The following is a 13600-nucleotide window of genomic DNA, read 5'->3' as shown; positions in this document are numbered from 1 at the left end:
CTTCATCAGTATGTTGCTTGCAACTGCAACCATCACTTGAGGACAGCATCCTCCCACTGGTGCTCCTCAGAAACTGCATCTCAGAACAAGTGAGGAGCTTAATGTCTGACGCAGCATGCGATCATTCACCTTGGCTGCGAGTGCAGCTTGGACTTGGTGCAGCTGTCCACACATAACCCCCCCAACCCCCGCTATAGAGGCAGTGCACTCTGCCAGCCGTGGAGTGGGACGTACTATTGATCCTGCTGAAATGATGGTTTCTAAAAGGGAGGCAGTAAGCATGTCTGCGCTCCCCTCCTCCACTGTGGAGGGGCCCTGAGATATCACCCAGCTCAGCACATTGCACCATCACTGCATGGGAAAATGGGATTTTCACTAGGAGACGAGCTGAGGGGAAGGTAATTCAAGCCGCCAAGCTATGTTCCCCACCAAGGATGTAAAATGAGCCATATTACCTTCAGACGCCTCACACAGTGGACAAATAAGGTCATTTTAAATGTCCTATTAATCCCAGTCCTTGTCACAGAGAAATCAGACGCCAATTGGGAAAATCTGCAAGAATGCAGAAGTTAAGACGGAAGTGAGGAGGAGGATGTTCAACCATATGTACCATCACAAGCCACTTATATTGTATTATTCTGCAAAGAATTCAAAGTTATTCTAAATGATAAATGAATGAAGTGGAGCTTTATGCAGACTGATTTAATAAGCTAATGTGAGGCTCTAAACCTCAAGCAGAAGGTGTGTATTCCAGAGAAACCACTAGATGGCAACAGTCCCCTAATATTTCTCTTACTCAGGTGAAATTTGGTGAGTGTGTATGCCTTAACTCTCACAGGGCTGCAGGAATGCTGCAGAGGAGCAGACTGTTATAGTTGTCTGGTACAAAAGAAAACGCTAAATATAAGTTGATAATCATTTACTGGGGTCACTATTATGGAACAATTTACTGTGCTTGTTTCCATTCCTTTTTATGAATTGACTTTGGTGTTTTAGGGAGCTCCTGTTCCTGAAGATATTTGCTTGAAAGATTAGAAGTGACTGCATGTGCTGGTCGTGTGCAGGGTGCATCATGTCGTCAGTCCAAATCGCATGTCAGTCAACATACTTGACATTCCCCTGGGATCAGTGTGTCAGTCAGTGGAGTATTATTCTGACTGCATGAGCAGCAGTGACTGACGTTAAGGATCTCCACTCATCTTAACGTCACTTTCTGCTTTAAAGAAGAAAAAGGAAAAAACGTGTCCGCAAGGGTATGAATGGCCTGAAGGTCAAGAACAAATTGCCCCAGTGTGTGTGTGTGTGTGTGTGTGTGCGTGTGCGTGTGCGTGTGGGTGAGTGTGTTTGTGTGTGCGTGCGTGTGTGTGTGTTTGTGTGTGCGTGTGTTTGTGTGTGTGTGTGCGTGCGTGTGTGTGTGTGACAGACTGGAGTGTGAAAGTTAAATTATGATTCCTTTCACCATCACATGCATGCCCTTAGGAAAGACAATAATAGCATAATTCTGTCCATGAATGTATTTTTGGAGTACACAAGTACACAGCAAAACATTATATAGATACCAAGCACACACAGTGAATGTACCAGAGAGAACCACAGACAAGGTATGAGCCCAAAAGATACTTTTTATAGTTGCACCATAAATTCATGTAAAACATATTGCCTTGCTGTCAAACTAACAAAGACGTGAATGAACAGTGGCTGTGTGATGTCCTACCTAAATTCTTCAGCACGTGAGCCCAGTGTAGTCTGCAGTTTAGGTTACACATTAAAAGGATCCTGCTGGTGATGCACTGGACTAAAGTTAGCTTTATATTGGGAATGAACTGATAAATAGATATTTTCCATCTTCAGTGAACATTTTTATTTTAGTCATGGATGTACAAATTACAACCAATACGTATTTTAATAACAATAACAATACAACAATAACAACAATGAAAATAGGATTTTACCTTTATTTTCTGTTTTTATTCTATATATGTCAAGACTGGGTGTGTGAAGTTTTATTTACCTATATTTTAGTCAAATAAGTAAATCTATAGCCATTTTAAAGATACCAAGCACACACACTATTGATATGTAAACACTATTTTAAATATAATAACTACTTTTCCTATGAGTTACAGCTGTGAATGCAAATATTTCAAATGTGTGTGTGTTTCTATATATACGGTATATATATATATATCCCTTTTTTATAGTAAATATATACATACAATGACAATTGAAAAAGTTGATAACAACAAGCACATTTTACAGTCTTATTTGATTTTATAACAACCATTATTTAGTATTAGTTGTTGCATTACTCATGATTTTGTTGTTGTATAATTATTATTATTATTATTAATATTGTACTTTTTACTCACCTAGATTTATTTATAACTTTAGTTGTTCCTGTGCATATTTAGATTATCAATGCAAAAATATATATCAACTAATAAATGTTGATTAATTGTTATAGGCTAAGCTACCAATCAGTACATAAAGTGATTCAAATGGTCTCCACATTTACCAGCTGCAACATTAAAGTGATGTACACATTAATGCATCGATAATAATATTCCAGTTATATAATAATAATAATAATAATAATAATAATAATAATAATAATAATATATGTTTACAAAATGGGCCATTCTGCACAATGAATACTTTTATTTTATTTTTTACTTTTAGTATTTTTACACTGGTATTGCTGCTTCTTCCACCACTGTATGAAAAAAGAACTTTATTTTCTGAATTATGGAATACAAATGAAAGCTTCATCTCAACTGTGAAATTGAAATGTGTTTATAGTTTTATATATATCTTTACAACCACAAAAAAAAACATAACATCCGCATGAACTGCAGTACCAACATGAAGCTAACTTCGCTCGGGCTGCAGACCAGTCAGTAGGGAGGTCCTAATCTAGCATAGCAGCTGGGAGCATTTTATCACGTGATACGAGAGATGTTAGAGAGCAGCCATCATCATTTCACCTAATTCATGTCCAGTTTGAAATGCTAAAAGGTAAGACGATAAGGAAACGGAAAACTACGATGGAGTAGGTCAAACCTCTACCGGTCTCATCCTCTGTTGTTTCCCAATTTAACCAGGTCTGTGTGCTGTGTGTCTTTCTCCCCTCCTGTTTTCTGCTCATATGGTGGCTGCCGAAGCGCTTGTTTCGGTTTCTGTGTTTCTCTTTACATCACATTTACATACTTGATATCGAAAACAACACCCGGGAAGAGTTGTCACTTCTCAATCGTCCAGTTTAGAAGGAGCAACGAGTTGTTTAGTCTCCGCTGCTCATTAACATTAGCCATGTTTTGTTGCTGTTTATGCTAACACGGTTTGTGCGGCTTGTTGTGTAACTAACGTTTCGAACGCGGTTGAGCCTCAGGTAAATCAAAACAACGTTTCGAATGACCGTTTAGAAACGCTCGAGCTCGAGGAGCACACGCGGGCACCTGGCCCACTAGAGTTTATTTGAAGATTAGGCTTCCTTTACACCAGCTAGCACGACAAGCTAGTATGAGTTAACTTCTGCAGAGGGCCTACATAAAATCAACTGGCAGTTTATGATGAATAAAAAAACATAAACCATTAACTCTAATTCGTCAGATAATAACTTCCAATAAGGTTACTATCACTTTAGTTTTTGTTAACCGTTTTAGAGATGTGGTGTTTCAACTTTATGTGACCACATTGTGTCGGTCTGCACCCATTATGTCTTTTGGGGTATGTCGACTATTTCTTTTTGTTCTGTGAATGAGTGTTCTACTGTCTTGTAATAATACGTAGTACAAGTATCTGTTCACCACTTTGTCAAAACTGCTCCACCAAATGAAAATATGCAAAAATATTGTACGTCAACCCCTTTAGAAACTCCATGAATCAGCCTAGCATTAAAACATTAAGGCTGGCCAACAGCATTGTCTCTGAATGCAAATGGTTTACATCAAACTCGAGATCCAGGCTAACACGATTAACTAATGTTCGACTGAAGCACTATTTTGTGGATCCTAAAATTAAATCAATTTTAGACTGGATTTGACAATAAAGTATTAATTATCATCATTTAATCTTATGGTCACTCTGGATGGTGTGTAGCTGGTGGTACTGCTGACTTGTAATTGCTTGCATCATATTGAAAAGGGTTGTCTGATATTTGGTATATCCTCATTGATATATTTTGTTAACCCAATTGATATCCATAGCACTCTAAACCACCCTTCAAATTACCTGTTTATTACTGAACAAAATGTGTTTCAAGCCTCAAACATAGAAAAGATTGTATTATATTCAGCAACAGTTTTCTACATAACACTTTCAAGCTTTGTATCCGTACAATGGATGACTTTGTCTTTGGTAAACCTTGAGCTTTATGCACTCAGCAGGTCAACAACCAAGCTAGGGCTTAAGTTCAGGTGGGCCTGGTCTAAATTGGGCCTTACAATAGAGACAAGTGTTTCCTTGGCTTAGCAAATCCAGCGAGCCCTTCCTCCCTGCATTTTAATAAGCCCCAAACCAACCCAGGGGCCCAGGAACCCCAACCAGGCCCGGCCAGGATCCTATCCCAAATATATCCCTCCCTCCACAAGCCACCTTTTATACTGCTAATGGGTATGTTTGAAGTCCAAGGTAAATGTGGGAAGAAATGTTATAGTTTATATTATTACCAGTTTTGATTTAACTTTAGCATGTTGCGTGCAATGTTAGGTGGTCCTTTGCCACGATGGGGGGGTGAGGAATGGTAAACTTCTGGCTCAATGATTGTGCAAATTAACATGTTTCACTCCCTGAATGCTGGACAGGCATTGAAAAAGAGATTGTTTACATTCAAATGCTGGCCACCCGCGGCTTGCTTTTTCTTCCCTCCTGTTTTCCAATCACTGAAGAGACATGACCCATTTAAGTGGTTGTTTACTTGCATTAGAAGAAGAGCCAAAGCACTTCTCAATGAACTCTTGTCTACAATTCAATTTAGAGTGGCCTTCCCAGCACTGCAGCACAGTTTTCCACATTACACAATGCTCTCTTGTGCTGCAACACAGGCAGAAGTACGAGACCAAAGAGCAGCAATAGTCACCTCCGGCCACAAAAAGTCACATTAAGTCTTTGGGATATTGATACTTAATGCGGACCAAACATGGTTTACCTATAAAAAAAATGCCCTGACTGTTGACTTGAAGTACTCCAATTGGCATTCAGATGCGTCTTAAAGTTTCAAATATGTCTAAAATGGCTATAAGATGTTGTTTAACAATTGGATTCAGGCTCCACAGGAAGTGGCCCATCGCCACTGGTCTATTGTAATATGACGGTGAAGTAAAGCACATCAGGTGTTCATCTGTCTTTTATTGTCAAATTTCTGCATTTCCTGAAACTTTTCCTGCTTAAAAAGTGCTGTGGTCCCGCAGTGTCTCCCTCAAACAAGACAGAACGTTGTTGTTTTTTAAGCCAGACGTTTTATTACTGCTTTTCCTGTTTCCCTCTGACTAGACGACCATATAATAAGAAATGGCAGGATTTTTTTCTCTTTTTTTTTCTCCTATTTTTGGAGATTGTGGGAATGAGTAACGTGTCAGCTCATGGAGGGCCCGGGATCAACTTTTGTGCTGCTATTCATGTTCATTAGCTCTCTGGTCCAAATTGGTGATATCATGTTATCACAAAGTCTATGGTTGAATGCCTTATCAAGAAAAGCCGGCAGGGAGGTAATGTGTGTTTGAGGACAACTAATCAAATCAGGGTTTTGTTTTTGTTTTCTTCATGTTTGTGCACCCTAATCATAAATAAGTCACTTAGCAAAGGGAGCACATCATAACATGGGTGTTTACCAGTTACACATGTGAAGCTCTAAACACTAAATGGAAATTGTTGTTTTATAAACTGCTTAGACCTAAGATATATAAGGTTGAAGGTAGCATGTTACTCTTCTGTGAGACGTGGCTCTAGATGTTTTACAGCTGCTGGATCTATGGATTAGCTACATTCATGTGAAAATGTATCGCTGACATGTTTTATGGTCTTTTTTGTAGATGTCGTCCTAAGATGAAGCCACATTGGGTAAACTACTTTTTAGGTGATGTGTGTCTAGTGAACATCTGTGGTATTTTAATCATGCAAATTACAGCCACGCAATCAAATGAAGTGTTTGTTTGTTAGTTTTTGAGTAAGATTACTCAAACGCATAATGCTTTAAAGCACAATTAAGGAGATTTTCAATGTGCCCCTTTATGTTTGATAATGTATGTTGTCCTTACTGTGGGAAACGCACAACTCAAGGCATAGTTAAAAAAATCTATATAAAATGTGTTTCCTTTCATCTTTTTTAGCAGTACCTTCTTAATTGTGCTTGCTGACTTTGTTGGCCATATGAATGTGCAATACTGTATGCATAAAAGTAACATTTCTATCAAGGTACTTAGTTGCTGTTGCAATATTTTCAGGAATAAGAAGAAAATAACCAGCTACTTAAATGCCTGTCAAATCAAAGAACCTAACAGCGTTAGTGGAAATCTTTTTCCATAATCCCTAGAATAAACAGTACGGCATCGTCTCTGATGGTTGACAATGTTATATTGTCTCATGATGTGTACTAACTGTACTTTCATACCATCATAGTTAGTCGTGTGTTTAGAAAGGTTTGAGCTGTTGTCACACAGTTGTCAGTTATTTCATGTTGAACTGTAGCCTTTCAATCACATGTTGCAATTGGGCGAGTCTATACTGGGTAAAGAGTCCAATCCAATAATCCTTTCAATCATAGCAGATATGTTAATGACTGTTGAGTGGCAGAAACTTGTTGGTCTCGTCTTTCTTGCTCGCCATTATAGTTAACTGGTAGGGAGGGAAGACGAGGCCATACAGAGCTTCAGACTTTAGATACATGTCAGATAGGTCACACTGATTGTACATCTTTGCCAGGGTCAGCAGATACTTGTTTTCTTCCTGTTGTGTAATGATAATGTTATTTGTTTTTAAATCTGCATTTCAGTTTACATCTTAGATTTGAGGTCATGGGACACTGCCATCTTTATGTTTTTATACACTGATCATCACATGAGAACAAAGCCACATTTGAGGCCGCTTGACAGCCCTGAAGCTAATATCCGTTGTCTACTGATCAACAAATGAATCTAGTTCGACCTTTTGAGTGAATTTACCATTGAGATGTAAAAATGCACCGTAACATTTCCAAAAGGCATATTAAGGATGGACTTACAATGTTCCTTATGTTTAGCTTTCTGTTGTTTTTGTAGGATCTGACACAAACTATTCCTGGTCCAAACTGAAAGATTGCGAATAAGCTTAGTTAATGAAATGTTTTGTCTTATCTGCTTTCATCTCCTATCATCTCTCCAGGAAGGCTTCAAACACCTGGTGTGACCTTTGCTGTCTGCTGCTAGTGACGAGGTGGAGCAACAAACCTGTTACTTGGGTTGCAGGAGAACAGTGCAGGAGAGGGTCTGAGGCTGATTACTCCCCCCATTAGTCTTTGAGGAGGGGGGAGTAGGCGGAGGAGGAAGAGGGAGCTGCTATAACCACCCAGAGCATGGGGCAAAAAGTCCCAGGTGGCATTAAAACCATTGATATGCGGGATCCGGCGTTCAGCCCCCTGAAGCTGGAGCTACAGGCCCTGAGTCACACCAAGCCGTCTCGACTGGACCTGCTGCTGGACATGCCACCCGCCAGCGGGGACGTCCAGGTCCAGCACTCGTGGAACAACGATGACCGCTCCCTCAACATCTTTGTCAAGGACGACAACAAGCTGGTGTTTCACAGGCACCCTGTGGCGCAGAGCACGGACGCCATCCGAGGCCATGTTGGCTATACAAGGGGACTGCATGTGTGGGAGATTAGCTGGGCTATGCGTCAGAGGGGCACGCACGCTGTGGTCGGAGTGGCTACAAGTGATGCCCTGCTACACTCTGTGGGCTACACCGCTTTGGTAGGGAGCAACGCAGAGTCCTGGGGCTGGGATCTGTGCAGGAGTAAACTCTACCACGACGGCAAGAATCACCCAGGAAAGACCTACCCGGCCTTCCTCGAGCCAGACGACACCTTCATAATACCAGACTCCCTTTTAGTAGTCTTGGACATGGATGAGGGGACTCTGGGTTACATAGTTGATGGACATTATTTAGGGGTGGCATTCAGAGGACTTAAGGGCAGGAAGCTGTACCCAGTGGTGAGCGCCGTGTGGGGACACTGTGAAATAAGAATCCGGTACATAAATGGACTTGATCGTAAGTACAAACTTTCAATGTTTTTGAAATATTCTGTTATTCTTTTCTCTGTGTCGCCAGTGTTTTGCCATCTGTGATGAACACGGGTGTAAAGAGTCTCATGGCTTTGACCTGACACATATTTGATGACCTTTGACTCGACTTGGACTTCTAACGCAAATGAACTGTGACTTCACTTGGACTTGAGCCTTTTGACTTGACTGCGAAGACTTCAGACCTTGTGACTTGGAAAACAATGACTTGGTGCCAGCTCTGATTAGGTCTTATGTCCATCTCTTACACAACCAGTGGCTGCATTTATTAATGCAATGAACAAAGGTGACAGTTTATGGTTTGCCATGCAGTCTAAGCAGGATACATTACCTGAGAGGGTTACTGTAGAGCTGACTTAAAACCAGATATTATGTAAAGCAGTACCTGTGACATATTTTGTATTATTGGTCGACAGTCCAGATTACATATAAATTCACACTATCTATGAATCACCTTTTTTCTCCTATGAAGATGATGTCACTGTGTCCTGATTTTCAGTTAGTAGATAACAGAGTGACGATATCTCTGTGCAATCTACCCTATCTTTGGTCATTAACTGAACTTTGCCTCTGTTTTTATAAAGTAGGCTGTGGCGCCTCTGTTAGTGTTTATGGCTTTAAAAACATCCGGTGGTCCTTGTGTATGTACAAAAAACAAGCCACTTGTTTTTCCCCCAGACAAATGTAAAATCATTTTAATTGGATTAATGGCAATTATTTTGTTTTTAAAAGGGTCATGAGCTTTAAATGAGGAAACATGGCTGCTTCAGAAAACATGCAGTACTACCCACATGTCCCAAGTGCTGTGTGCTCATTAGATTTTTATGTTCAGCTCAGATCCCTCGACCTACTTTAGGCCTGTGGAAAAGAAGCACTACAGATGCAGTGATATGCATAAAAGCCAGTTCCAATTTTATGACTTTCCTCTTACTGCTGCACGTAGACATCTCTGATCTTATACATTAATGTTGAAGGAAGTTTGTCTCTCAAAATGTCGTTAATCCTGTGGCTGTTTGGATCCAGTATGCAGCTGCACTGCAGCTAAAGAATATGGCTGCAAGTAAAATTAACATCTTCTCTGGCTCAGTTTTTTTACATCTACAAAAAGCCAAATCTAATGGTAAATACCCATAGGGCTGGGTAGTGAACATCAATACTTTATAAAGCATAGGAACTTGAGTACCAAAATGTTACACTGAGCGTTTGTTCTTTGATCAGATATTTTCTCATTTAAATAACACATTTTATTAATTTGTACCATTTTAAGTTGTTGTATATTTGCTTTAAATTAATTACTTGTACTTTAGATTTTTCTTCGGCATATTTTCTTAAATTAAAGGTTGTTTGTAGAAAAATGTTTATATTCCTATGGTAAGATAAAAAAAATGGTAATAACTACCTAAAGTGTAAACTACATTACAGACATTCAATTGCATTTTTATATTTAACTTCCTAATACTAAGCATGAGGGAGAGATCCACTTTCAGCACAGAGGTCAGAGGTCGTATTGACACATCTGGGAGTGTTTGTCCATTTCATACCTTCCTCTAATGGAGGCTGCATGAACTGAAGCCAATAAAAAATTTTAACAATTCTTTCCTAGATTTAAAAACACAAAGCAACAGCTAAAATGTTTAATATCAAATTGATCTGTTTTGATTTCTTGTGAATATTTTGGTCAATTTTTATCTTGCGCACAAATGACTTTATCGCCCACAAACATTCATAGTGTGTTCTCCATGGCAATAGAAGATAAAGTTTATAATACTGTTCCATTCCCATTTTCATAACCTTTGTGTTCACTTTATTTTATGCTGATGTCTGACACACAGTGCATCTCAGATTTGAGTTAAAGGGTTAGTTTTGATTTTTATTAATGTAGTAGATGGCGGTCAGCGCACCCCCAGTTTGGCGATACAGACAGGTGTACCAGCAGGAAGCAAAGCAAAGTACTCCTGTGGACGGGGGCTGCAGCAAAACATATTTTAGCCACCTAAAAGAAAGGCCCACATAAAAAATTTAAGTTTAAGTGTACGTCATAGTTTTAATATTTTCATCACTTAACCTTGCCAGTCAGACAGCCCTTTCCGACTGGAACTGAAGCGTTATCTATGCCACCAGACTCCTTTATTTTTTTGACGAACAGTCATTTTACCTTGCATAACACAGAAGTTGGACAAGCAACTTCCGTGTTCTGCGAGGTAAAATGATTGTTTTTGTCAATGAAGTCTGGTTTCAGTTCCCCGACGGAAAGAGCCAACTAATGGTAAGGTTAAGTGATGAAAAAATTAAAACTATGACTTGCACTTAAACTGATATTGTTTTTTGGTTTTATGTATGTGGCCCCCCTTTTTTTTTTTGGTGGCAAAAATACTTTTGCACCTGTCCACAGCAGTTGCTCCTGTGCCTGTACTCTACTTCACAGTCTACACAAACTCTGGATAAGTGCCTCATACAACCCCACCTTCAAGATTCAAGCTATCCCTTTTTAAGGCTTTATGTTTACACACTCCTTGCTAACACTCCTTGTCTCTCTCTCTCTTCTCTCTCCAGCTGAACCGCTCTCTCTGATGGACCTGTGTAGGCGTTCGGTGAGGGTGGCATTAGGAAGAGAACGTCTGTGTGAAATCCATAGATTGCCCCTGCCGGCCTCTCTCAAGAACTACCTGCTCTACCAATGACTGCGCTGACGGTCACACAACACTCAGCACACCCTCGTCTCTCTTTCTCATGTTTCTCTGGGATCCTTCTGGGGTTGAACCCGTTCGACGACATTGCTCAAACCTCCAGGACTGACTCAGCCTTCAACAACTATGCTCTGTCAGTGGCTGGGACACCTTTTTTGAGTTTCTTATCCTGTTTTTATGACTCTTTACAATTGTATTCTCTAACTTTATAAAATCAGGAATCACTGAGCACTATGCACATGCTGATCCAGACGATGCCCTGACAGTCACCATGTTGGTGTACCTCCACCAGTTGATGCGGCACATGTGGTCGGTATCTCTGCTGTGTCCGCCGGAGTTTATGATTATGAATTTATATCTTGTAGCCTTTTTAAATTGTTATTGGTTGTGCTAAAACAAAATTGTGTGATGGAAATCAAACTTTGAGAGTTGGTGCAGAAATGCACTGCCATCATCTGGCCATAAGGTGGCAGCACATACGTCAACCTGTACATCCTCTCACATTGAGAATTATAACATGAAATCCTAGCTGCTTGTAGAAATTATGTTTTTAATGGATACTAAATAAAATTATGGAACACAAAGGAGATGCTGACCACTCTATTGTGAGTCTGTAGTGTAGTGTGGATGAATGCACTGTGAGGCAGCTGCAGAGCAGCTCCGACTGCACTATGTTCTCTGCAATATGGAAGTGTGCCCCATTGCTTACCATCAAGGCATCCAACAGGAATAACATCAGCAGAAATTTTAACGGAAGGATAATGTCACTGTGATTATTTGTAGCATGCATCTGCAGGAAATCTCTCAATACAATCACATCTTTTAAAAAATAAATCTGTCACTCCTGCTTTTTGTAGTGCAGTAGTTTTCAACCACTTGCTGACGGGGCCCAAGAGTGCTTTTTTTTTTTTTTTTTTTTTTTTTTTTTTTTTTATTATTCTCGATCAGATGATTTCACTGGTTTGCACATACCCAGCCAGAGAATGGAAACTAACCAATGAAATATCCACTGAAGTGGTTCTTTATAATGAAAACCTGCTACTCTTGGGTCTCACTGGCACATAGCTGAGAACCATTGATGTAGTGTTTGTGTTTTATGACATGTAAAGGGGTTCGGGAAACAGACTATGTAGGTGAACGGCGTATGTGCCTGAATCGGTGTACTTCAGATTTAAGGCACTATATCGACAGAAAAAGACAATCCACACAAAGTGCTGCACAAATGTAATAAAAGATCAGATTGTCCGATGCCATATCATAGACCTGTTGATTAGTATTTTTTTAATGTGCAGACGAGGTCCTTATTCAGCGCCCAGCTGGATGCGGACACACTGTGCCACACCTTATTTTCCTTGCTTGCAGCTTCCATTTTATTTGTATTCCTTGTAGATTTGTTTGTATCTATTAAAGTTTATTTCAAAGTTTATGTTGTGTATTGTGAATTGTACAGGAATCTACTGGGAAATGTTCTAATATTCTAGAGTAGACTAAATACATGAAACTTAAAACAGTTTCTAGGAGTCGGTGCAGAATTACAACCTGGTTAGCACCTCATCCGTTCCCTGTAATTCATAGGGAGGAATTACGTTTTGAACTCCTTACATTTATCTCGCTAAACTATCTTAAGTCGGTTACAATATATGACACATTTCGAGTGTTGCTACCCTAAGATGCAAATATTTAATTCCAGTGATTTTAAGGTCATGTTTATGTAAAGTAAAACAACTTTCTGACATGCATCGGCCTACGTTACTCTGACAGCAGTTTAACATATCGTTCTCATGTCTGATAGGCAACCTGTTCACTTTCATTGCGGCAATCTTCAGCCCTTTTCTGACATGGGAAACTAATATGGCCTCATCTATCAGTTTATAGTAGTGCATGTTAGTCATTCAGCGATAGGCCACTTGGACCTTAATGTTCCTTATGACTTTTTTTTTTGGAAAGAACTGCGTGAAATATATCGGACGTTAGATGGCAAGTGTGTTCTGTCCACTATAAAAATGTTCTGTTCACACAGGTGTTCTCACTTATTCTGCTTGATTAGACCTCTTTTCAGTTTGGATGCGTCGACAGAGTTCACGTCAATCACATCTCAGTCTTTTGTTATTTTTGATGCAAAGGTATAAATGAAAAAAGTTAATGATGGATTAATTGCATTTAACCGCTTCAGTTTCAGGGTCCTGGTATGGTGCGTGATGGCTCACCGTCACGCTTCATCATCGTTAATGTTTAATAACTCCTGTGACAAGCCAACATGTCTGCTGGGGAAAAGACCAGTCAGTGCAGAACAACTTGCATTTTGGCAATCAGTACATGGAGGTTGTTGACCTCACTCCACCTGATCAGAGGTCTAATCAGCCAGAATAATTAAACACCTGTGTGAATGTGCATTATGGTGAACCTCACATGAGACATAACATACAAGATAACTGCTGCAGTGGTTTCAGTGCATACAGAAACAGGCAGGCAGGACTTTCAACACACCAGAGGCACATATTATTTACCATGCGAAAGTCTTCACTCTTAAGATTAGTTAATGCCACTTATCTGACCTAAAAACACTTGGGCTACAATTATTTAAACAAAACTAAGCGGTCCTATTTTACTATCCTGAATACTAAATACTAAGCAATCCTAT

The 13600-nt window shown here is 39.7% G+C and overlaps 1 protein-coding gene across 2 annotated transcripts; it reads left to right on the top strand.

Moving 5' to 3' along the window:
* Nucleotides 1-2878: 2878 nt before the first annotated feature.
* On the top strand, nucleotides 2879-12382 carry spsb1 (splA/ryanodine receptor domain and SOCS box containing 1). 2 transcript variants are annotated; one of them, XM_029436457.1, is made up of 3 exons: nucleotides 2879-3015; nucleotides 7357-8240; nucleotides 10826-12382. In XM_029436457.1, the coding sequence occupies exons 2-3, from the start codon at nucleotides 7547-7549 to the stop codon at nucleotides 10951-10953; spliced, it is 822 nt and encodes a 273-aa protein (XP_029292317.1). In that variant the 5' UTR covers nucleotides 2879-3015; nucleotides 7357-7546; the 3' UTR covers nucleotides 10954-12382. The 2 variants fall into 2 exon arrangements, with proteins under 2 accessions (XP_029292317.1, XP_029292315.1); XM_029436455.1 differs by having other exon boundaries at nucleotides 2946-3101.
* The last annotated feature ends 1218 nt before the right edge of the window (nucleotides 12383-13600 follow it).

Source organism: Cottoperca gobio, chromosome 7 (assembly GCF_900634415.1).
Source record: "Cottoperca gobio chromosome 7, fCotGob3.1, whole genome shotgun sequence".
Taxonomy (NCBI): Eukaryota; Metazoa; Chordata; class Actinopteri; order Perciformes; family Bovichtidae; genus Cottoperca; species Cottoperca gobio.
This window is presented reverse-complemented; position numbering and strand designations above follow the sequence as displayed.